The following is a 22,673-nucleotide window of genomic DNA, read 5'->3' as shown; positions in this document are numbered from 1 at the left end:
CTTGCCTCAAGGAGAGAAAGTGTTGAAAATACTAAACAAAGTAAAAATGAAACAAAAAGGGACTAATATTTTTATAATTATACGTTTTTTCCGTTTTTATTTTATTTTTCTAAATCAAAGGCATAGTTTATAAGGCCGAGCTTCTGCCGTGCCGAACCATTAAAACTGTGCTTTGGTTCGGCAATAGCACGGTTTTATAAATCAAATAATAGCTTTGATGCGGCAACATTGGTTCGACATGGCAAATTTTCCCAAGTGACTGGGTTTATAAAGGTCTTGTTTACTCGAGCTCAAGTTGGTTTTTAATTTTTTCTTCTACACAACACACGAAGTTTCTTTTGTTTTTACCATAAATAACGCTGATGCAGCAAAATATTCCGTGCAAAGTTCACTTTAAAAGATGGCTTCTTATATGAGAGTACACGGAAGTATTGTAAGTATTTTTTCAGTAATTCTTTTCGCAAATTTGGAGAAACAAGGGAACATGTCTCTGTACTGTAGAAACCTTTTTTAATTTCGCATAGCGAAAGTATTACGGTAGGCTTTCGCGGCGGCGGCGGTGCGGAAGAAAAATTAGAAAGCGAAAGTAGTTGAAACTTCTAGAACATTCTCGAAAATTCTGAATTATGGACTCACTCGCTAAGATAAAATTCAATGATTCCGGTCTGCAAGTGTTAGGTAGGCGTAACCAAGCATTCGTAAACATTGCTCTTTTTTTTTATGGCGGATTTCAGCATGCTGTCAGACTTGCTCTTGTTTTTTGTATTTTTGTCATGTTTTTGGTATTTTTAGAGTACTTAAAGAGGATTATATTTCTTTTAGCATAGTATTTTATGTTTGTGTAGTTAGTAAATGCACCAATAAAGTTATATGAATCTTACAATTAAAGAACTGTCCTTGAAAATCACTACACAGAACAACACAGACAACAGACAGGTATGATCTTCATTTTTACAGATAGAATTATTTGTTGACATTTAATTAAGTTGTGTTGTAAGACAGATTATAAGTTACTAAGTATTTCACAGAAAAATTTATGGCAGGGGATGCCAATGTATAAGTGATAAAAGTTTTATATATACCTTTTGTTTTGTTAGCTTTATAGCTACCGTGAGATCGGGTATTTACCTTGCATCAGTGGAGGCAAACATGCATAGCCCTCAAATGAATGACCCGTCTGGTCATTAAAAAACAAAGTTAAATCAAAACAAAAATGATAGAGTAGAGCTGTGTGTGGAGCTGCGTAGTTCATTTGTTTTGAAATTTTGTTGCTTTGATTGGTCAGTCATTTGATTGATGGCTATGCAAGTTTCCCTCCACTGATGCAAGTTACCCGACTTCACGGTAGGTAGGTGAGATGTGTCAGTTTCCAGACTCTCCCACTCTAGATAACTATTTCCAATCGATAACTACCGTAAGTAGTTGGTCTAATAACGACATCCCTCGTCTAAATTCCGACACCCTTCTTTAGAGAAAGGAATAATATGAAAGCTTGAATCACTGATTGAAAAAGGGTTATTCCTCTCTGACCACTATATAAGCAAAGAAAAACAGTTTCAATCTTTCTATAAATCTCAGCTGATAAAAAGGGTGTCGTAATTAGAGGAGGGGAGTCGACACATTAGACCAAGTTACGGTAATCGCTAACCAACCAATTGATTGGATACCGATTGATTTCAATAATCATTGAATTGATAGGTAATCGAGACTATTCTAACTGATAATAGATTGGTTTTTCATCGATTGGCTGTCGATTGATTGTGAACAATATCGAACATCTTTAGAGTAAATCGATGGAAATCCATCAATTGATAGCCAATCGAAAGCTTCCCGTTAAATCTTGATTATAATTGCCTATCGATTATCAAAAACAATCGATATCCGATCCATCAATTATTTATCGATTGGAAAAGGATATCGATTGTATCGAATGGGAGAGTCTGGCATGTTGGATGGGCGCTTCATGGAATAGTGGTCATTAACCTTGAATACTACACAGGCTTCAAAGGTTTCGATTCCTGCTGGCAACGGTTCACTTGGAAAGTGAATGAGCCTTCACCCGGGTCAACCCAAATGGATGTGAGTGAGGGAAACAATGACAAGATTGTTATCAAATTTGATCGACCTGCTCAAAATCAATTTTCTACTGTAAAGTCAATTCAAAAAACTCCACGTCTCAATGATATGGATGCAATGCAAATAACAGCAGTAACAAAGTTTTAGCTTTTAAAGGTAAAAAACTTTTGCAGAAAGAATATTGGTTTAAAAATTTCACTATAATTTCCACCAAATTTAGAATATTTCATGTAATTTTCCAAATTTGTGCTTTTTCAAGCTTTCAAACAGTTATTTTTCTTATCTAATAGCATGGCCAAAAATAGCCCTCATGGTCTAATCAAACTCTTTTTAGATATATTTATTTTTCAAGGCATCATCAAAATTAAATGCCTGCCACAGTTGATTGTGTTTGATTTTGTTTTATTGAGATAGCATATATTTATTGTATATTGTATCAAAGTCTGTCGTCCCAAAAGTATGTAGTTCTTTACCTTTCAAACAAATTCTCAGCACCAAGTTATGCTAGAAGTTTATACAGGAAAGATATATTAGAGATGAACGAGGGTGAACAATCTAGTATGACTAAAAGTTTTTGAAATATTGAGAAACTATGAAGAAAAAGGAAAGAAGATGAGTAAAGTGAGGATTGTTACTTTTTGCTTGTGATGACGTGAAAGTACATTATATATATATATATATATATTATATACAAAATATATTGTAAATACATATAGTACATTTCAACATTGAGGATTTCAAATCTCTGCACAAATTTCATGTACCTCTCTAAGATAAAAAGTTACTGTACAGCCTTGTGGGCTAAAATATTGAAAATAGCAAACATGACCAAAATAGCAGAATATAGAGTTTGAGCTTTTTGATATGTTTTGGTTTAATTTGGTTTAAATTCGATTTATCTACAAGGTGTAAACTTTTTGTAATTTTGTAAATTTTTGTATATATCTTTGTCAGATTGATATTCATTTATTTGTCAACACAGGTCATGTTCTATATACAAAACTGTATATACAAACTATATACAATTTCATATATATTGGCAGTAAAAACTGATGTGAACTGTATTCATGTAACTTGGCCACACTGGGACAATTCACATTTAGGTGGCAATAAAGCTCTAGCTCTAGCCTCGTTCTATTTATTGCATTCTTTTAATGGTAAAGGGGGAGGGAGTACTTAGACATTAATAGGTGCCAGGTATGTGCTGATGCTAAGGTTTGGTTTTTGACCTTCCCAAGTGTCTCCTCAATTATTAAAGGTACGAAACTTGAAAAGTCAAAAAAAGATCTCTAGAAGGTTAGAAATTCTTAGAGTCACTTTTTCGACTTGTCTCTGTAAGGATAACTTTATTCTCTGTTAGAGCCAGTTTTTCTCAGGTCTGACCTGACATTCTCTAACCCCCAGTCCCGGTCGCTTAAAATGATTATTTCATCTATGAATAATCAAACACTGTGCGAAATTTTCGACTCTGAGTCGTCTTGTTTTATTTTCTTTCGAAATTTACCATAAGATAGGGTTCTAGAAATCAACATATTAAATAAAAATGAATCAAAACAAACCGAGAATATTATGCTCTTCGTGACCATATTTTGAAGTTTTTAAAAACATTTTTAGGAAGCTTAAGAGCAAGAGATGTACGATACGTCTTAAGAAGATGAAGATTCAAATAGAGAGCTCTTTTATAACGAGGAGGTGATCGAAGAAAATGGCTCGGATGAGGAAGCAGGGGAACTCAGCCCAGGGATTGCTGGAACACATGGAAAAGAAAAGAAACGAAGAAAACTAAGAAAGGGAGAAATGCCACAAGCAGTAGTGGACGATATAGTTGATATCATTCTAGAAGATGACAAATTCAGGAATAAACTTTTCTTAACTAATGTCAAAAAAGTTAAGAACGGACACTATTACGAACAGGTCAAGGATGAGGTCGAAAAAAGATGTCAAGAGAGAAATGAAGTATTTGCATATAATCTAAATTCAAAAAATGTGTCAGCCTTTGTCGAACGGCGCTAATGAAAATAAAAACTAAAAGTGGGATCCAAAGATTTCAAGAGGAGAGAGGATATGGGAGTTGGTTTGGAAAGCTTTTGCCAGTTATCAGCTCAATGCCTAATAGTCAGCCTGACCAGGCCATTGAGCCGGGTACGACGAAAGTTGCAAATCATGATGAAGAAGAGAATCTGGAAAATAATAAAGAAGGAATAGAGTTTCAGAGAGAAAATGAGGTACCAAACCAAACTCCTGCCAAGAAAAAAGGCGTGAAGAGGTCATATGTGCCAACACCAAGCAGTGGTTTGAAGGGCAAAGCAAAGAGCGAAACTATTTTACAGGAGATTAAAGGAACAGTAGAAAGTCTCAAGAATTTGTCTTCTGAGAATTCCTCTAAAGATATATTGTTATTCTTGCGCACGTCAAGCAGAAAGAGACAAATCTTTTTTGGAACTGATGTCAAAATTTTTCCTTCCGCAACAGCAGTTCCAACAAGCAGCCCAACCCGTTCCAGCAGCCCAACCCCATGAGGAAGTCCGCCCCCATGAAGCAGTCCAACCCCACGAAGCAGCCCAACCCCACGAAGCAGCCCAAACCGTTCAAAATGCCAATCCCCTTTAAGCAGCCCAGTCCCATCAACAACTCTTACCAACCCATCATTATCCGATGCAGCACTATTTACCCATATCTTTACCTCAACCAGACATAGAAGCCCCAACGTCTGGCAGCGACCATATCAGTCAACAAGCATCCCAGGAATATCGTAAGTGTAAACCGCAGGTTACAGGTCACAGGTTAACAAAACACAGACCGGAAAGCTGTAACATACAACTCATAACATAAGTTCCTGAAAATATCATATGTATAAATGGAAATGTTAAATTAAGATATGTTAATAATGTTATTTAGAAGACTTAAACGACAAATCATCAACCCCAAATATTGACAGAAAATGACACTTAAATTATGTAAATAAAGGTGTTATCTCAAAATATGAGGTTTTGTACGCCAATTAACAATAAAATATTCTTCATACACAATAGGATGCTGATGCTGCAAGTGGATATAGATTGACAGGTTTTGAAAACTATAAATACTCCAAGAGAGCTGTTTTAGAGAGATGAAAAAGGTGACGTCATTATATCAAAAATACAAAGCAGGGGATAAAAAAACATTTATAAAGAAACATTTATAAAATATAATCCCATTGACGCTATTTTCATCAATTCTTGTCATCATACCCAAGGTGATGCAGGAGATAAAATGAGATATGACATAGTGATTGTGAAACAGCTATTTTCCTGTTAGGGGGCCGTTTAAAGCAAAAGGTGAGATCAATGTTTGTTAATGCATATTCTTTGTATATAATATACGTAACATGCATATAACATTGAAAAGATAATTTTTTTACATTTGTGATATAGATGTAATAAATACAAGTATTACAGGTCCTTGTTATACACGGCATACAACGCAAAATCACATGGTAAGCACGTGGGTAGATTTGTAGCTTTAAAATAGTTCTAGATCAATAAAGTACCTTTAGAATTATATTTTTGACATTAACAACTGTTTTTCAAACATTTTCTTTGTGTTTTACAGTAATTGTCAACTGTGACCTGGAACCTGCAACCTGTGGTTTACACTTACCGCTCAAAAACCCAACAAGTGCAATCTGGAGTCCTTGACTTGCGACAGGCGTAGCGGCTTTAAACATATTTTAAGGACGTCATTTCATAGAGGTCGGACGTGCTCTTGCTTTGCTAATGTAAAACTTACATCTGGAAGAGTCAAATTTAATTTTTGATCTTACATTTTGTATACCTTCACAATGGTTAAAAGAGGAAGCAAGAAAAAACAATCCTCATCTTCAGGAACTGAGGAAGTTTTTGAACCACAATCATCATTCACACTTGAAATTTTTTCAAATGAGATTACTAAGCTTAAAGAGGAACTTACAACACATCTCACCACTCAGTTAACCGAAGCTAAGGATGACATCATAAAACAGCTGAAAAATGAAAATCAAATGCTTAGAAGTGAACTTCAGAGCACCCAAAAAAGAGTTGTCAATTTAGAAACTGAACTAAATAATCTTCAACAGTACAACCGGCGTAACAACATTGAGTTTTGTGGAATCCCAAAGGATGATGAGGAAGACCTGGAATCAAAAGTGATAGGCATTGCAGATACCATTGGAATCAAAATTAAAAAGCAAGATATCGAAGCCTGCCACCGCTTGAAAAAGAACAGAAAAGAAAAGACACCAAGGACCATCGTGAGATTTGTTAATCGTAAATTTTGTGAGCTTCTGCATCAGAGAAAGAAAAACTTGAGTCAAATTGAGACGAAAGGGAAACTCTCACAATTGGGAATTAATGATAAACTTTTTATAAATTGCAACTTAGCTCCCTACTCTAGATTCTTGTGGAGTCAGTGTAAAAAACTTTATGATGGAAAACTCATAGACAGATTCTGGGTATACAACGGTTCAATTTTTATTTCTACCATAGAAAATGGTGAACACGAAGATTGAACATTTTGAGAAATTACAGTCAATATTTCAAGGATTTGATTTTAAAAGAACTGTAACTGTAACTTCATAACTCTGTTTGCTTGTTTATTTTGATAATTCATCTTACGGGGACACTCCTTCTTTCCCTTTCGCTTGCTCTGTGCTGTGATTACCCATTTTTTAGTTTAGAAGACAACCACGCAAGTTTCTTTTTACTTTCACTTTCGGTTTTTTTTTTTTTTGTTATTTTGAATTTTTGCTTTCTCATTCAAAATTGCAGCCTAGCTGCACACTTTTTATCGTTTTACATATCTTGTGTTTTACTTTTGTCTTGTTTGTGACTCACCATGATTAAGTAAGTTTACTTTATGCCTACACTATTCCCATGCACAGTATGTTGTAAGACAGTCAAAGAAGAAGGCAACTCTATATTCTGTGACTCCTGCAAACTTTGGACTCAACTAAAATGCTCAGGCTTAACTCTTGCTGAATTTCAATTTTATCTACCAGTCCTAACGACTGGTACTGCCCCAAATGTCTCCTTGGGGCTCTTCCCTTTAATCTCAAATCCAAACCTCCCCCCTAAACTTATTGATGTTGCTCGTAATCTTCACCTAATTTCTGACCACTGCCAAAACAACTGTCTGGACCTTGACAATCTCATGGCTGCTGACTGTAAGTACTACAAAACTCCTGACTTCCAAAAACTTGCCCGTGAAAGGGCCCTTTCTCTTTTTCTTCTCTTCACCTTAACATTGCATCATTAGCTCTACACATAGATGATCTAACCACTCTTATTTCTAAACTCAATTATAATTTTGATGTTATGGCGATCACCGAAACCCGTATTTTGAAGGGGAAAAAACCATCTTTCAACTTTAATCTTGAGAATTTTCAGGAACCAATTTACACGCCTACAGAAGCTTCTGTAGGTGGCACTATGTTATACATTTCGAACAATTTCTCTTTTGAGCCCCGCAAAGATCTTGACTCTATGTTGTATAGCCTAACCTTTCTTGGATCTACTTTTGCAGAAATCCTTCATCCAAATTCTACTAATACTATTGTTGGATCCATCTATAAACAGCCTCTTTTTTTCGCTTGATGAATTCAATAAACTTCTTGAACCACTTTTGAATAAAATCAACAAAGAAAATAAACAAATTCTTTTGCTAGGTGATTTCAACATTAATCTTTTGAATACTTCTTCTGATCCCAACATGTTATCTTATTTGAACTTTCTTATACCTAATATTTTTCTTCCGACCCGAATTACTGACCACTCCATGACACTTATTGACAATATTTTTTCTTCAATTTCTGAAAAGCGTACCTTTTCAGGAAATTTGCTTTATTCTATCTCTGATCATCTTCCTCAATTTCATCTTGTCTGTGGTCCCTCTGTAAAACCAAAGAATGAAAAAATCTTTCAAAAGGACTGGAAAAACTTTAAACAACAAGATTTTATTTTTGATTTTCTTAATATTGATTGGGTAAATAAATTATATCATATAACAGATGTTGATCAAGCCTTCAAAACTTTTTATGATCTTATCCAAGACCTTATTGATCAACATGTCCCAACTGTTATTGTGACCAAACGCCAACAAAAAACTCGCGCTAAACCATGGATCACCCACGGAATTATTAAATCAATCTCACAACGTCAATTTTATTCTAGGAAATATATTCAAACCAAGGACCCTATTATTAAATCTTTTTACTATCAAAGATATAAAACATACAAAAATCGCATAGTTACTCTTACACGTAAGAGTAAGAATAATTATTATTCCAGTTTTTTCTCTGTTCATGCTACAAATATTTTGAAAGTCTGGGAAGGGATCATAGATATCATAGGATCTGATTCCAAATCTTCTCCTTCATCTATTCGTGTCAATGGCCATCTCAGCTCTGATCCAAACATTGTTGCATATGGCTTCAATGACTTTTTTACATCTATTGCAAATACTGTCCGTTCCAAAATTGGTCCAACCAATCGTCACTTCTCTCACTATCTCAAAAATCGCATTAGGAACTCTATTTTTCTTGATCGTGTTAACCCTGCTGAAGTTTTACTAACAATTAATTCTTTATCCTTTAACAAATCATCTGGCCCTTATAGCATTTCCCCAAAAATTCTTCGTCTTCTAAAGTTTGATCTCTCTGGACCCCTTTCTTTTCTTTTTAACCTTTCAGTTGCATCTGGTTGTTTTCCCACAATGCTTAAACTCTCGAAAGTTATTCCCGTTTTCAAAAACAAAGGCTCTACACTTGAAATATCCAATTATCGCCCTAAATCTCTCCTTTCCAACATAGAGAAAATTCTTGAGAAACTTATGTACTCTCGTCTTATTACTTTCTTAGATTCTAATCGAGTATTTTTTGAGCGCCAGTTTGGTTTTCGTAGATCTCACTCAACCATCCATACCTTACTTAATATTGTTGAACGTATTCGGAAATCTCTTGATGATGGTAACTTTGTGTGTGGTGTTCTTGTTGATTTGCAAAAGGCTTTCGATACTGTTGATCATTCTATTCTAATTTCAAAAATCGACCACTATGGGGTTAGAGGAAAGGCTAATGACTGGTTCAGATCATATTTATCTAACAGATCCCAGTTTGTCTCTATTTCATCTAATAAATCTTCTATTAAAATAATCCCTCATGGTGTTCCACAAGGCTCTGTTCTAGGACCTCTCTTATTTTTAATCTATATTAACGATCTTCCAGGGGCGGTGCGACACCCCTGCAAAATATATACTCGCAGGGTATGCTCCGGAGTCTTTTTTGTCGCAGCTTGTTTTTAGCCTACCCGGAGTTGTTTTTCCGGATCATTTGTTAGTGTCATTAGATTTATTTTACTGACTTAAAGTCCGCGGTAAATATAAGAAAACTGTTTATGAAGTCGCGTTACAGGAAGCGTGAATTCGAGTCTGTATTTTAGATTTTGTGTACAAAACCGTTTTGCAGGCCTGCACCCTGCAAAATTTTGCAGAAAGACCTGGATGAGGTCAAAATGCAGGGTTTGCCCAGGATTTGATGTCTGTTAGTGTCAAAACGTTAAAAGTCTAGACTCGCCAAATGGCTTTAGATGCTTGGAGAAGAAAAAAATGAATAGACAGTCCTGATTTTATCTATTTTGTCGCAAATTCTGAAGAATTTGAAGCCTTCTCCAAATTCGTCATCTGAGGGCTGCCATCAAGGTCATTTCAATGTTTGTTTTTTTTCTTATGGTTATCTTCTGAAATCCATTGCAACAAGGAAAGTCAAATCTGTAAGGTATGTGGTATTTTTTTCTATTATTTTTCATGCCTGAATGTTATCAATTATAATCTGATAAGTGCAGGAAAAAAACTGCTTTCCTTCCCCCTCTTTCTCTACTTATCTGCCTATGGCCTATGACTTGTCATAATTTTTGGTAATCAACAAAACCACTTATTGTGTGTGGTGAGTGAGAGTGGTGAGTGAGTGGCCAATCATGAAATATTTATAAGATATTTGATCAATCGGGGTACGTAGTTACTGTTTGTTTGGCCAATCACTCTGTCTAAGAAAAGGTTGACGACAGGAAATAAATTCAAGGCAATTTAAGAGGCAAAGGGACAACCAACCTATTGTGGTTTTATTTTGAAATAAGAGAAAAAAAATAACATTGAAAATTTTGTGATTCTGACCTTGACACCCTAATGTTTTTAATATGTTTTGGCCGGTTAAAAAATTTTTCTGGGGAGAGAAAAAGAGCTGTGTGGGTTTTTCGCACACTATTTTGAGGTACACAAACAGATTGTATTTGACTATGTTTAGTTTGCGGGTCCAGCACCTGCCAGTCAAGTACTGGTCATAAAAACTGCATGACAATCTTAAAAATGATTTCTCTATTTTGTTTTAGTTCTCTTCCAAATGGAAATTGCCTGTACAGTTCCATTTCTCTCCATCTTGTGGGCAACAATTCTTTGATGCCTTGCACGTGTGCAGAACTTTTCCTGAATTGTAAGTATTATTCTCAGAACCAAAAAAATCCATCCAAGAAGTTTAGTAGATTGGCTCAGTCATGAAGCATTGGGGTTGGCGGTTACCCACAGTCAGCCGGCTATTATCATTATATAAGATTAATGTCATTGGTTGTCCATTTGTTGTTTGACTTAATTTTGTTGTTTTGTGTTTGTTAAATATGTAGGTGTAGCTTGCAAAGATCCTAATTCCCTCTTCATTATATACTTTCAGGTTAGTTGCCATCATACTGTCCAGTAGCCCCTAGATCAATGGATTATTTTGCACCTTCACGTGGTTGGTACGAAATCTTTGTAAACAAGTCTGCTAATAAGATGAGTGAAACCATATTTAACTTAAAGGAAACAACAGAATGGAATAATTCAATCAAAATGATGATGTGTACCTAACATTTAGTTTCTTGGAAGTTTTTGGATTCAAAGTTTTCCCTGTAAACTGGATACCAATATTTGTCATGTAATATCATCTCTGGAAAGTACACCTTGATTTGATTTTGACATGTAATTGCCAATGCATAATGTATATTGAATTTTGATACCAAACATAAAACATGCTGCATTATGTACATAATGAATAAATTAGTTTCTGATGACATATGGTTTGTTTTCAATTCGGATTGGGGGCTTTTTACCCCTGGTACAGGATTCCCTGCTTGATTTGGCAAACAGTTCAAAACGAGACACCAGAATGGGGCTAGACTACAATTTCAAGATGAACCAACTATGGAGGTTTCAGCCTCAGTACAAATTCTAGTTTTGGATACTTTAATACATCACATTAATCAATTTTCTAATGAAATACTCTTTTCTTGAGCAGTCTGAATAAAATAGTTTTGCTCTTTTTCACTAAATTTTTATTTGAAATGGCAAAAGGCTTTCATTATTAATCTGCTTGAAATTATTTAAGTCACCTTTTGGCAGCAATAAGATAAATAAATTTGACATACACGGCGATCTTTGATTAGATTAATGGGATTCAAATTTCCTTGTTTTCAAATTTTAGAAAATTAACTGAGAAGAAATGCTTTCTTTTTCTTTTATCCTTTAGAGGACAAATATAAGTACATTCTGTGAAAATTTCAAGTCTCTAGCACTTTTTTATCCGGAGTTATCTTGATTCCGATTTAGAGGGATCTCAACCGGGATGAGGACGGGATAGAGGGATCTCTCGAAAACGAAAGTGCCCAATAACTGGTGAACAGTTTGATGTATCAAAAATATTTTTTTCCTCCTTATACATTGCTATATGGAGACTTTGTATACCAAATTTGATCTCCTTATGAGCACTACTTAAGGAGGTACAAGGGATATTAGCCAAAATAATCCCGATTTTATAAAAGTTCCAATGAAAGATCACTGTGATAATAAGAATCAAAATTATATCAAAAAATTTTAGACAGTTTGGTAGATTATTATTATTGTTATTGCTATCATCACGATCAGATAAAGATTTTTGTATAATTCATAATCTTTTGTGTGCTGTTGTATTATTTTGCTATCATTTTTCACTTTTTTGTGTAAAGTTCAAAAAGTTCTTAAAAAAATTCATGATACTGTAGTTAGGATTTTTGTCATTGATACAATGAACTGCCAATGTTTTACACCTCCTTTCTCTTTCCTTCATTTTTTCCATATTTTAGAGACCACTCTTTTTTTGGTTCTTAAAACACTTTAACCCAAAAAACTATCTTAGTTTTACCAGCTTCATTTTGTGTTTAAATGAAATGAATTTTAATTCTTTATCTCTGGTTCATGGTACATTGGGCATAAAAAGGTGGCTGTTTTAGCCAATCTAGAGGGTCGAAATTCAAAAATTTTCTGGCCCGTCGGGCTCAACCATGGTGGGCTCTCCTTAGACACTATATATAGCTGAATCTTTTTTGCAGGGTATCCTAAAAATCCTAGATACGCCCCTGATCTTCACAATGCAATCTTTTCAAGTGAAACTTTTCATTTCGCCGATGATACCCATATTTTACATTTTAATGATGATCTTCTTTCCCTTTGCAATAGAGTCAATCGTGACCTAAGATCCCTCCAAACTTGGCGCAAAGCCAATAAAATATCCCTTAATGCTGGAAAAACAGAATTTTTAATTTTCAGACACTGTCGAAAAATTCTTCCTTTTGTCCCTTTTCTTAAAATTGGAGGTAAGAAAATTTTTCAAAGTTCAAATATCAAATATCTTGGCGTTTTGATTGACATGCACCTCAACTGGAGAGCCCACACCACATGTTTATCAGCTTAACTTGCCAGAGCAAATGGTATTATATCTAAGCTCAGGCACTATGTTTCAACAAAAACCTTAGTTAACATTTATTATGCTCTTTTTCATTCCCATCTTCAATATGGTTGCCAACTCTGGGGTCTTACTGACAATACCACCTCTAAGCCTATATTTATCCTTCAAAAGAAAGCCTTACGTCTTATTACTTTTAACAACTTTCGATGCCCTTCTCTTTTCAGACCTCAAAATTCTCAAGATTTTAGACCTTGTCAAATGTCTTAATATATCTTTTGTCCACAGATTCCTAAATAACAAATTACCCTTTGACCTTCTGGAGTTTTTTAACTTTATTCAGCTTGATGCTGAAGATGAAAACACTCAAAGTACCAGAGGAGCATGTTTGAAACAACTTTTTGTTCCCTCCTACAACACCATCATTACCTTTGGGAACAAATATTTCTCTAAGTTTTGCATAACACATTGGAACAGCATCCAGCGATCTTACCCAAATATTACCCTGAGCTCATCTGTTTTCAGTTTTGTTAAATCTCTCGCCCTTACTCACTGTCTTGGGAGATACTGAGCAGTTTTAATTTATTCTTCATTAGATAACAAAATTCTTAAAAAAAATATAAATATTTATAAATAATTTACAAAGTGTTATAAACGCAATCTGTACTTAAGTGGCCGCATCTTTTTGATTAGCTAGACTATAAGGCGGTCTCCCTCCATATATTTTTTGTGCATATCATCACTTGTATCTTTTTTGCAGTGTTAAATGGTAAATAAATACTTACTTACTTACTTACACTCAGCCTCCACCAGATTCCATAACCCTGAACCGACCCGGAGTCCAAATAAACAAAAACTCACACACAAATACAAAGGAACAAAAAAGGGGTTAAACAATAGAAGAGACAAGAACAAGACAAACGACAAGTATCAAAAAACACAAATTTTCAAAAAGTAGGCCCAGAACCCGGTTCGACACCTAAAGTCCGAAATGCCGTGCAGCCGTCCGCACGGGAAAGAACGAAAAAGAAAATGACTGAGAAAACTAACATACAATACATAATATAAAAATGTTTCAAATTTTCAAAAATGCAGTTGCGCTAAAAAATCATTTAAAGATTCTTCAAATTTCATAAAAAGTCTCTGGAAATCTATCAAAACACTTTACAATTTGTTTTCGCAAGAAAGATCTTTCAGCTCCCTGATCTGGGCAGAACATCTTCAAAAAGAAGAGTGCATCTAGCAATGCGTAGGACCTCAGAATATGTAGAACTGTAAAAGTATATAGATTTTATGACTTTTATTCAATGTGTAACATTGAAATCTTTATTTACAAAAAAGAATTTTACCAAACTTGATTTCGAAGACTATTTTTTTTTCTTTATTTAGAAGTGCAAAAACTGGTGGACAATTTGACGAGAAACGAAATCGTGAATGGTAAAAGGAAGGACAAAGATATGCGATCCATGCATAAAGTATGCTGATTATTCCTAATAATTTTCATAAAACGTTAATTATATAACATAATAATTCTAAAACAATGGCATAATCTTTTGTCGCTTTTTTTTATCACAGTAAATTTATCCATAAAAAAAGAAATAAGTAAGCAATGGAATTACGAATAATTACGACCGTAAAATTATGAAAAAAATAGCTTACATAATCTTACAATAAATCAATGAATAATGCGTAGCAAACATCCAAAGAGTGCACAATACAGTTGTAGTGCTTCATAAATATGTACTTTCCAAAAAAATGTTAAAAACATAACTAAAAGTTTCATGCACTTGCGTACAATCATCAGATGTGACTAAAAAGCAGTGTTGAAAAGAAATTTATGTACAAGAAAAAAATTCTGATTCATTAAAAGCGATTAAAACATGTGATGGATAATTATTAAAAGATCGTTAAAAGATAAAAAAGACAAAGGTAGTAAAACTGTAAAATTCTCAAGGGTCTGGTGGGACCTCTTTGAAGTTTTTTAATAAATACTTGGCCGCATGACGACATGTAGAAATTAATTCAGATCGTTTATTTGATAGTTTTTCCTTTGACGAAATAATATGGTACTTTTCCGTAAGGCATAGATCACATGATTTGCTTCCATTTTTGTATGGTTGGGCGTGGTCCATAACTTTCCATTTCAGAATTGGTTCGATGTTCTTATTCTGTAGAAACCATACATATTTTGAGAGCTCAATGGAATTTGTCTTTGTGACGAAAAGTGTGTTTATGTTGGTACCATCTGGTTTTAAACGTGTTTTCGGTCAAACTGATATAATGAACCCCTTCGCCGAGCGACCTAAATGACAAAGACAGAGAAATATCATATGGTTCAACCCTCTGTACAGCCTTAACGTTCGAACGGACATAGCAAAGCAATTTCTCAAAATACTCGACAAAAACTTTTCAAAACACCTTCGACTACATAAATTGTTCCCAATAAGGCGGTTGGTTGGGCGGCAAAAAAAACGTTAGAAAATGGATTTTCAAACTATGAGTCGGGGGGAAATCAAATCTATTGGAAATTTGAAAAGTTACGCTAAAGTCACAATCAGGGGCGGTGCGACACCCCTGCAAAACATGCACTCGCAGGGTATGCTCCTGAGTCTTTTTTGTCGCAGCTTGTTTTTAGCCTACCCGGAGTTGTTTTTCCGGATCGAATGTGTCATTAGATTTATTTTAGTTTCTGATATATGTTTGTATATCAGAGTTTAGATGCATTTGGTTTGTTTTGGTTTTATCCGGACTCTTGGTTCAGCCTCACTCTCATGTCTATATAAGGCCTCAGTTTCTTCACATGGCCCTTTTTCAGTTCTTCATTTCTTATTGCTGACTGCTGTATTTTTGCTGTTCTGTATCCTGTTCTATCTACTCTTACGCTGTAAACTCTACTTCAACATGCTTGCCGAAAGATTATGCTTCACTATCCTAATGTTCTTGACCACACCACCTGGTACTCCTCCACCCACCACTGAGGGAAGTGGGACACGTAAAAAGAAATGCCCTGGCTGTCAGAGGACCCATGACGATCATACCTTTGGTCCTCCTAGCAAGAATTGTCAAGGACCAGTGTCGCCATCTTCCTCTCCTACTGATACTTCTCGTGCTGATCGTACCGAACAACGCAGACAACAACAAACTCCAAACTCTAGGGAAAACCCCACGGGGGGGGGGGTACTTAGGCAAAATGGGTGCCGGGTATGTGCGAGCCATAAGGGTACCTTTTCTCATTCCTCAAAAGTCTCTCAAAGGGGTACAAATTCAAAGGTTAGTCTCAGAAAGGGTCCCAAAATCACAAAAATCAAAAATTTCTCTCTCAAAGGGTCACGATTTGTGAAAATCAAACCAAAATTTGGAAAGAATGGACCAAAATTTAGGAAAAAGTCTCTCAAAGGGTCCCAAAATCACCAAAATTTTGTCTCTCAAAGGGTCGATTTTCGATTTTCGGCTCGGACATACCCGTCACCTCGTAAACCTAGTACCCCCCCGGGGGGAAACCCTGATGCTGGTTTGTCCTCGGATCAGATCGATCAATATCGCCGCCACTTACAATTCTTGAAGGATCAAGAGAATGAACTCCTAGAATCAATTAGGAAGGATCAAGAAAATAAGATTCGCGAAGAAAATGCTTTGAGGGATGAGATTAAACGTCAAACAGAAAAACTGGAACGTTTGAAAGCTTCAAGGACCCTCTCTTCTCGTTCCGCCACTCCGCAGGTTTCTTCTCGCTCAGAGGAAACCCATTCGTCACGATCCGCCATTTTGAATCGCTCTTCGACTGACACTATGTCTACTTTGCTCCACCGTCCGCTCCTTGCTCAACCACAACAACAACAAACACAATCGCATCTCTCTGGTTCTTCGTTTGATGTTGCTGCTTCCCTTCCTCATTTGAGTTCTGGTTTGGCTTCGCAAGACTCGCTCCTGGCTAACCGTCCAATCTCTCACAATGAACTGTTCCTTCGTCCAACTCGTGCAAATGATGTAACTAGAGGTAAAGCCTTACGTATAATTGACTTTGTTTCTCGAATTCGACCAGCTGAAGATGAGAAAGTTCTCTCTTATGATAACAACTGTAAGCTGGCCTTAATTTTACAAGACACAAAACCTAAATTGTCTAGTGTTACTATTGAACAGTATAATTCTGGGAAGCTTTCCACTCTCCTCCATGTACAGGAATACCTCTCCTATGCGATCAAGGTCTTAGAGCTGGCGACTAAGTACACATGGCAATCCGTGCTGCAGTATGATGATGAATTTCGGATTCTGCAGCACACCTATGGATTCTCATGGAGTACTGACCATAGTCACCTACATGAGGTTGTTCTTATGCCTCGCTGGGCTGCGAAGCTACCTCGTGGACTTGGGCTGGGCAATGATACTTCCACACCCAAGAGTGATTCGTGATTCGGCCTTGCGGGTAACAATAAGGGTCCAGCCATCATGTCTCATCTCTCCTCCGGTTTGGAGATTTGCCGCATGTTCAATTCTCGGAAAGGATGTCAGAAGTCTCCTTGCAAGTTTGCTCATGCTTGTAACCGAAAGGTTGGTTCACTGGTTTGTGGAAAATCTCACCAAGGTTTCCTTCATCCTGTGGGCGAGGGTGGCTCTCAATGACTCCTTTCCAATAAACCTGCTCCATCTCCGCTTGACTCTGCAGTTTGGGACAAAGAACTCCTGAATGATCCGGACCGTCAATTTCTATTTGACGGGGTGGTCAATGGGTTTCAATTGCTCCCAGCAGATGCGACAATCAGCCCTGTGGAGATGGACAACTACAGTTCTGCAGTTGGCCCGGGTTCCAAAGAAAAAGTTGAAGCTACTATTTTGGAGGAACTCTCGGCCGGAAATTATATTTGAAATGAAAAACCTGTTATTGTCAGTGCACTTGGAGCAGTTCCAAAGCTTGATTCAGAGGATCTCCGTTTGATCCACGACTGTTCGATTCCCCACGGTTTGGCTGTCAATTCTTATATTGATATTGAGAAACAATCTTTTCAGACCCTAGACGACGCCTGTCGGTTGATAGGGGAAAATTTCTTTATCGCCAAGATAGATTTGAGACACGCGTACAGATCTGTCCCTGTCCACCATGCTGCTCTTGGTTTGAAGTTGAAATTTAGTGGGGATGAGCACTACACGTATCTAAAAGACACACGTCTCCCTTTTGGAGCACGCAGCGCTCCTGGTATATTTCATCATTTGACCCAGAGTGTTCAGCGCATGATGCAGAGAAGAGGCTTTCCTTTGATCATTGTATATCTTGATGATTTCCTGGTCATTGGTCGGACTCGGCAGGAATGCCAAGCTGCTTTTGATACCCTTCACTCACTCCTGATATCCCTAGGTTTCACTATCAGTCCTTCTAAGCTTGTTTCACCTTGCCAGAAACTTGTGTTTCTTGGTGTTGAGATTGATACTACAACATTGACTCTCGCACTTCCTGCCAAAAAGCTAGGTGACCTGAGAGACGTTCTGATGTCTTTTCAGTCCCGAGCTCGTGCATCTAAAAGACAGTTACAACAGCTGGCTGGCCGTCTCAATTGGGCCTGCAAAGTCATCTATGGCGGCAGGACCTTCTTGCGTCGGATCTTGGACCTTATGGGTTCCTTGCAAAAGCAGTCATCCAAGTGTCTGCTCAATGAGGAATTTTTTAAGGACATCTCTTGGTGGCTAGATTATCTTGACGTTTTTAACGGTCAGTGCTCATTCCATGACATGCGACATGTGACTAATATCCACACAGATGCCTGCAAGACAGGTATTGGAGCAGTGTTTGAGAACGACTGGTTTTATTCCAACTTGTTAATTGATGCCCCTGCTTTAGCAGGTTTGCACATCAATTACAAGGAGGCTCTTTGCATTGTGTTTGCGTTAGAACGCTGGGCTCCTTACTTGTGCAATAAGGTAGTCCATATTTACTGTGACAACACGGCTACAGTGGGTATGCTAAACAAAGGATCATCTCGCAACCCGCTCATGATGACTTACCTCAGGCGTCTGTTCTGGTGCTCAGCCACATACAACTTTCGCCTCAAAGTTTTCCATGTACCGGGGGTCCCGAATGTTGTTGCTGATCATGTCTCTCGGTTACATGAACACAAACATCTTGCAGCTTTTCTCCAGTATCTTCGCGACTGTTTCGATCAGTTTGATCCTTCCGATGACATTGTCTGGCACATGTCTGAGAACTGTTTCTTTTTTCTTCTTGGTTTATATGGGTCTGGGTCATGCCTTCGCTCTGCCTTTTAGAGTTTGCGTCTTCGCTGCTGGCAGAAGTGCAGTTATATCGTGAAGCCACCTACGCTGCCAATACCCGCAAGGCCTACCGTACTCACCGAAAGGTCTATCTCCAGTTTTGTAATATGCTTAATATTTCGCCTGCTCCTGTTCAACGTATTCACCTCTGTATGTATGCTGCCTACCTAGCACGGTTCCTGTTGCCACAGTCTGTTTGTGTTTATTTGAATTTTGTTGGTCTTCTTCACCGGGAGATGGGTTTCCCCAATCCCCTCCTTGACAACTGGTTCCTGTCCTCTGTGCTCAAGGGTATTAAGCGATCTAAGGGTATCCCTCCTGTCCCCAAGCTCCCCATCACTGTGGATATCCTCTCTTTCATTCATTCCCAACTCAACCTCCTAGATAGTAAGCAGGCTTCCTTCTGGGCACTGTGTCTGGTCTCCTTTTTTGGTCTTTTCAGGAAGAGCCACCTTTTGCCGGTTTCCCAGAGGGACTTCTCGTCTAGTACCTTTCTCACTAGGTCTGATTTTTCGTTTATTGGTTCCGGGGTGCATATCAGAGTGAGGTGGAGCAAAACCATCCAGTTTGGTCAACGTACTGTTACTATACCACGGGTTGCCATACCCTCTTCTCACCTCTGTCCGGTTTTGGCTGTGTCCCGTGCTTTTTCCCTCACCCCAGGAGCCCTTCCTTGCGATCAAGCCTTTTGTTGGAGGGATTCCCACCTTGCCTCGAATCGGGTTTTTGTGTACCGGGATTTTATGTGCATCCTTCAGGCTCACCTCTCTCGTTCTGGGCTCTCACCCTGTCAATATGGGTCACACTCGTTCAGACGTGGTGGGGCCACCTTTGCTTTGGAGGCCGGGGTACCTCTTGACTCCATTGCAGTCATGGGTGATTGGAAGTCTGATGCAATGTACCTCTATTTACATATGCCCCTGTCCCAGCGCTTGCACGCCCAGCATTCTATTTCTTCCTATATTTTATCTTTACCTAACTAACACCCACATTAGCCTAGAAATCTAAGCTAGTTTGATTCAGTCACTTGGATAAATCTGATGGTTAAGTTGTGACTGAATAACTAGCTTAGGGACAGTAAACTCGGTAGCTTATCAACTGACAACAACGACAATTCAAATTTCGCGGCGAGGGATAACGTAAACTCACATAATTTGCATAATTATTCGTCGGTGACTTAATTCGTTTCATATCAAAAATATGAAATCACACCACACACAGAACATAATATCAAAACATTATTTAGAATTTTTTTTATTTTGTCTTTTTTTCTATCTTCTGATTGGCTCTTATTGTAAGATTAGATAAACAAACTCTCTGTCTTACAGTTTATGCGCTCCTTTTGTAAAATATAAAATGAAATTCTATTGTAAAGTGTGCCGATGGAGAGTGAAGGAAAAATTTGTTCATTTTTTTCAAAAAGTTATGTTTTATGGAAAAGTCAACAAGAGACAAATTCGTTCCTTGAGTGATAATTTTGTGATTTGACATAAAAGTATTTTGTATGATTTTTACAAAGCTCATCTTTAAAATAACCTTCAACAAAATACTGTAAATAAAAATTACTTTAGACTACCAGGCTAAAATGCCGTATACAAAACAATGTATGTAATCAACCCCCCCCCCCCAAAAAAAACATTTTCTTGAGTCTTGAATTCGTATAGCTGTCACTGAAAATAAGCACCGACAGTTTTATGTTCTTCGAAAACGAAAGATGTCATTGTCTGTAAAATCGAGCATAAAGTCTCAAATTCATAAAACAACAAGAAACCACAACCAGTCAAAAACCAAGAACTGTCTATCATCTATCCATTACAGTATGATACAATATCATGTAATGCAATGGGAATGCAATCCAATCAGAATACAGAACTACAGCATAGGATCTGTACAAGTACTCTCTCTTATATATTGCCACATACGATAGCCAATGTTCAATCACAAATCTTTACTTTATTATTTGCCATTCTGGAAACAAGCAACTTTTGCTGTCTTTACGACGTATAGCATTCTTTTTTCTTCATCAGTTCAATTCTTCCCAAAAACAAGAGGAGCACTATGCTCATGTTCATAAATTTGAGAAAAAAAATCTTGGAAGTCCAAAACAGTGTCCATTGGCAGCAACTAGGGTAAATTAGTTGTCATTGCAGTAAATATCCCACAAACACTGTAACTGTTTCAACAATTTTTTTATATTCTGGTATGCTTTGCTTTGGTACATTCAGTGAATAATTTCTCAAGATGAAGCTTGTTTTTCCTGTTGTCTTCTTCACTTTTCAATGGCATAAAATTAGTAGTATTTTCCATGAGGACATCATCGATAGATCTTGATTTCTCTTTACTATTAACATTTGCAGAAAGTTGGACTTCTTCAGCTTCTTGAGTAATCAAAAACCAGATACTTGGAATCAAATGAAGCGGAAAATCTGTGGGTGTCTCTGTGAACTTATGAGCTGCACCATCCTTGGGTCCCGTGTAAACCTTTACCAGCTTTTCATTGGACTCTAATTGCAACCACAGATCAAACACATCACCAGATGGATGATGTTTCAAATACTTCTTGCTGAGATTTTCACACTAGAAATAAATTTTGGATGGTTAAATTCAGTATGCTATTTTATAGTAGCCTGTCCCAAGGAGTTCCAGTGATGTTAAACCATAGTTCGGACAGTTCCCCAGGAAAAAAATCTTAAATTTCAAAAGATAAAAAGATATCCCTAAGAAGATTATGTACGAAATTTCAGTCAATCCTATCTCTGAAGTCCTCCAGGTGTGTCCCTGAGGTTTGAGGCAAATTTAGGGACTGGAACTGGAACCCATTCTTCCTGCCCAGACAATCAAACTTTCCAAACAAAGAGAAAAACACGCCCAGGTATTCAGCCGATGAACACGTGTACAAAATTTCAACTTAATCCAGCCATCATTGAAGTCTCCAAGCTAACTTATACAGATTTGCCACCATTTTAGGGACTGGAGCCCAGTCTTTGTACTGCCAACACAATCAAAATTTTGAAAAGACAAAAATTACTTTCCTATGCATTCACGCATGGAACATGCGTACCAAATTTCGGTTCAATCTGACTATTTTTTAAGTCTCCAAGCTCCCCTGCAGATTTGTACGGCCATTTTCAATACTGGAATCCACCCCCCCCCCCCGCTCACACAATCAAAATTTTGAAAGAAAAAAAAGCACTCCCAGGTATTCACCCAAAGAACATGTGTACCAAAATTCAGTTCAATCTGATCATTTTTAAAGTCTCCAAACGTGTCTTGATTTCCATTGCAATAAATGTTATGATCTATCCATCCCTACCCCAGATGAAAGGAGAGAAATCAAATCAAATTTCAAATTAAGTAAAAGTACCAACCTTTTCTATTACATTACCAACAGCCAAACAACAATGATACTATTTAACTTTTGTCGAACCCACAGGCGGCTCTTCCATGTTTAAACTTTCAAAGACTTTTTTAAGAAACCTGTTTTTTACCACATTCCATCTCTTGATTTCTTTCAACGAAAATAAAAATATAAACACAACACACGTGAGTCTATTAGCATCTTTTGCTCTTCTCCGTTGTG

General features: G+C 37.0%; 1 protein-coding gene and 1 long non-coding RNA gene across 2 annotated transcripts; both read left to right on the top strand.

The window, feature by feature from the left end:
* Positions 1-9,768: 9,768 nt before the first annotated feature.
* Positions 9,769-11,050, top strand: LOC136805390 (uncharacterized). Its single transcript, XR_010846392.1, has 3 exons — positions 9,769-9,862; positions 10,473-10,573; positions 10,808-11,050. It is a non-coding gene; the product is annotated as an uncharacterized lncRNA (long non-coding RNA).
* Positions 11,051-17,278: 6,228 nt separating this feature from the next.
* On the top strand, positions 17,279-19,580 carry LOC136805388 (uncharacterized). The gene is made up of 3 exons (XM_067061962.1): positions 17,279-17,380; positions 17,837-18,742; positions 19,536-19,580. Exons 1-3 carry the CDS (start codon positions 17,279-17,281, stop codon positions 19,578-19,580), a joined length of 1,053 nt encoding a protein of 350 aa, XP_066918063.1.
* Positions 19,581-22,673: the final 3,093 nt, after the last annotated feature.

The sequence above is a fragment of the Clytia hemisphaerica genome, unplaced genomic scaffold (genome assembly GCF_902728285.1).
Source record: "Clytia hemisphaerica strain Z4C2 unplaced genomic scaffold, Clytia hemisphaerica genome assembly, whole genome shotgun sequence".
NCBI lineage: Eukaryota > Metazoa > Cnidaria > Hydrozoa > Leptothecata > Clytiidae > Clytia > Clytia hemisphaerica.
The sequence above is the reverse complement of the archived record's forward strand: the minus strand, read 5'-3'. Positions and strand labels throughout refer to the sequence as shown.

Coding starts and splice junctions, on each gene's coding strand:
- LOC136805388 (XM_067061962.1), top strand. CDS start 17,279: ATGTCTCATCTCTCCTCCGGTTTGGAGATTTGCCGCATGTTCAATTCT. Junction 17,381..17,836: donor CTCATGCTTGTAACCGAAAG/GTTGGTTCACTG, acceptor CAATCTTTTCAG/ACCCTAGACGACGCCTGTCG. Junction 18,743..19,535: donor CTCCTTACTTGTGCAATAAG/GTAGTCCATATT, acceptor TGGTCTTTTCAG/GAAGAGCCACCTTTTGCCGG.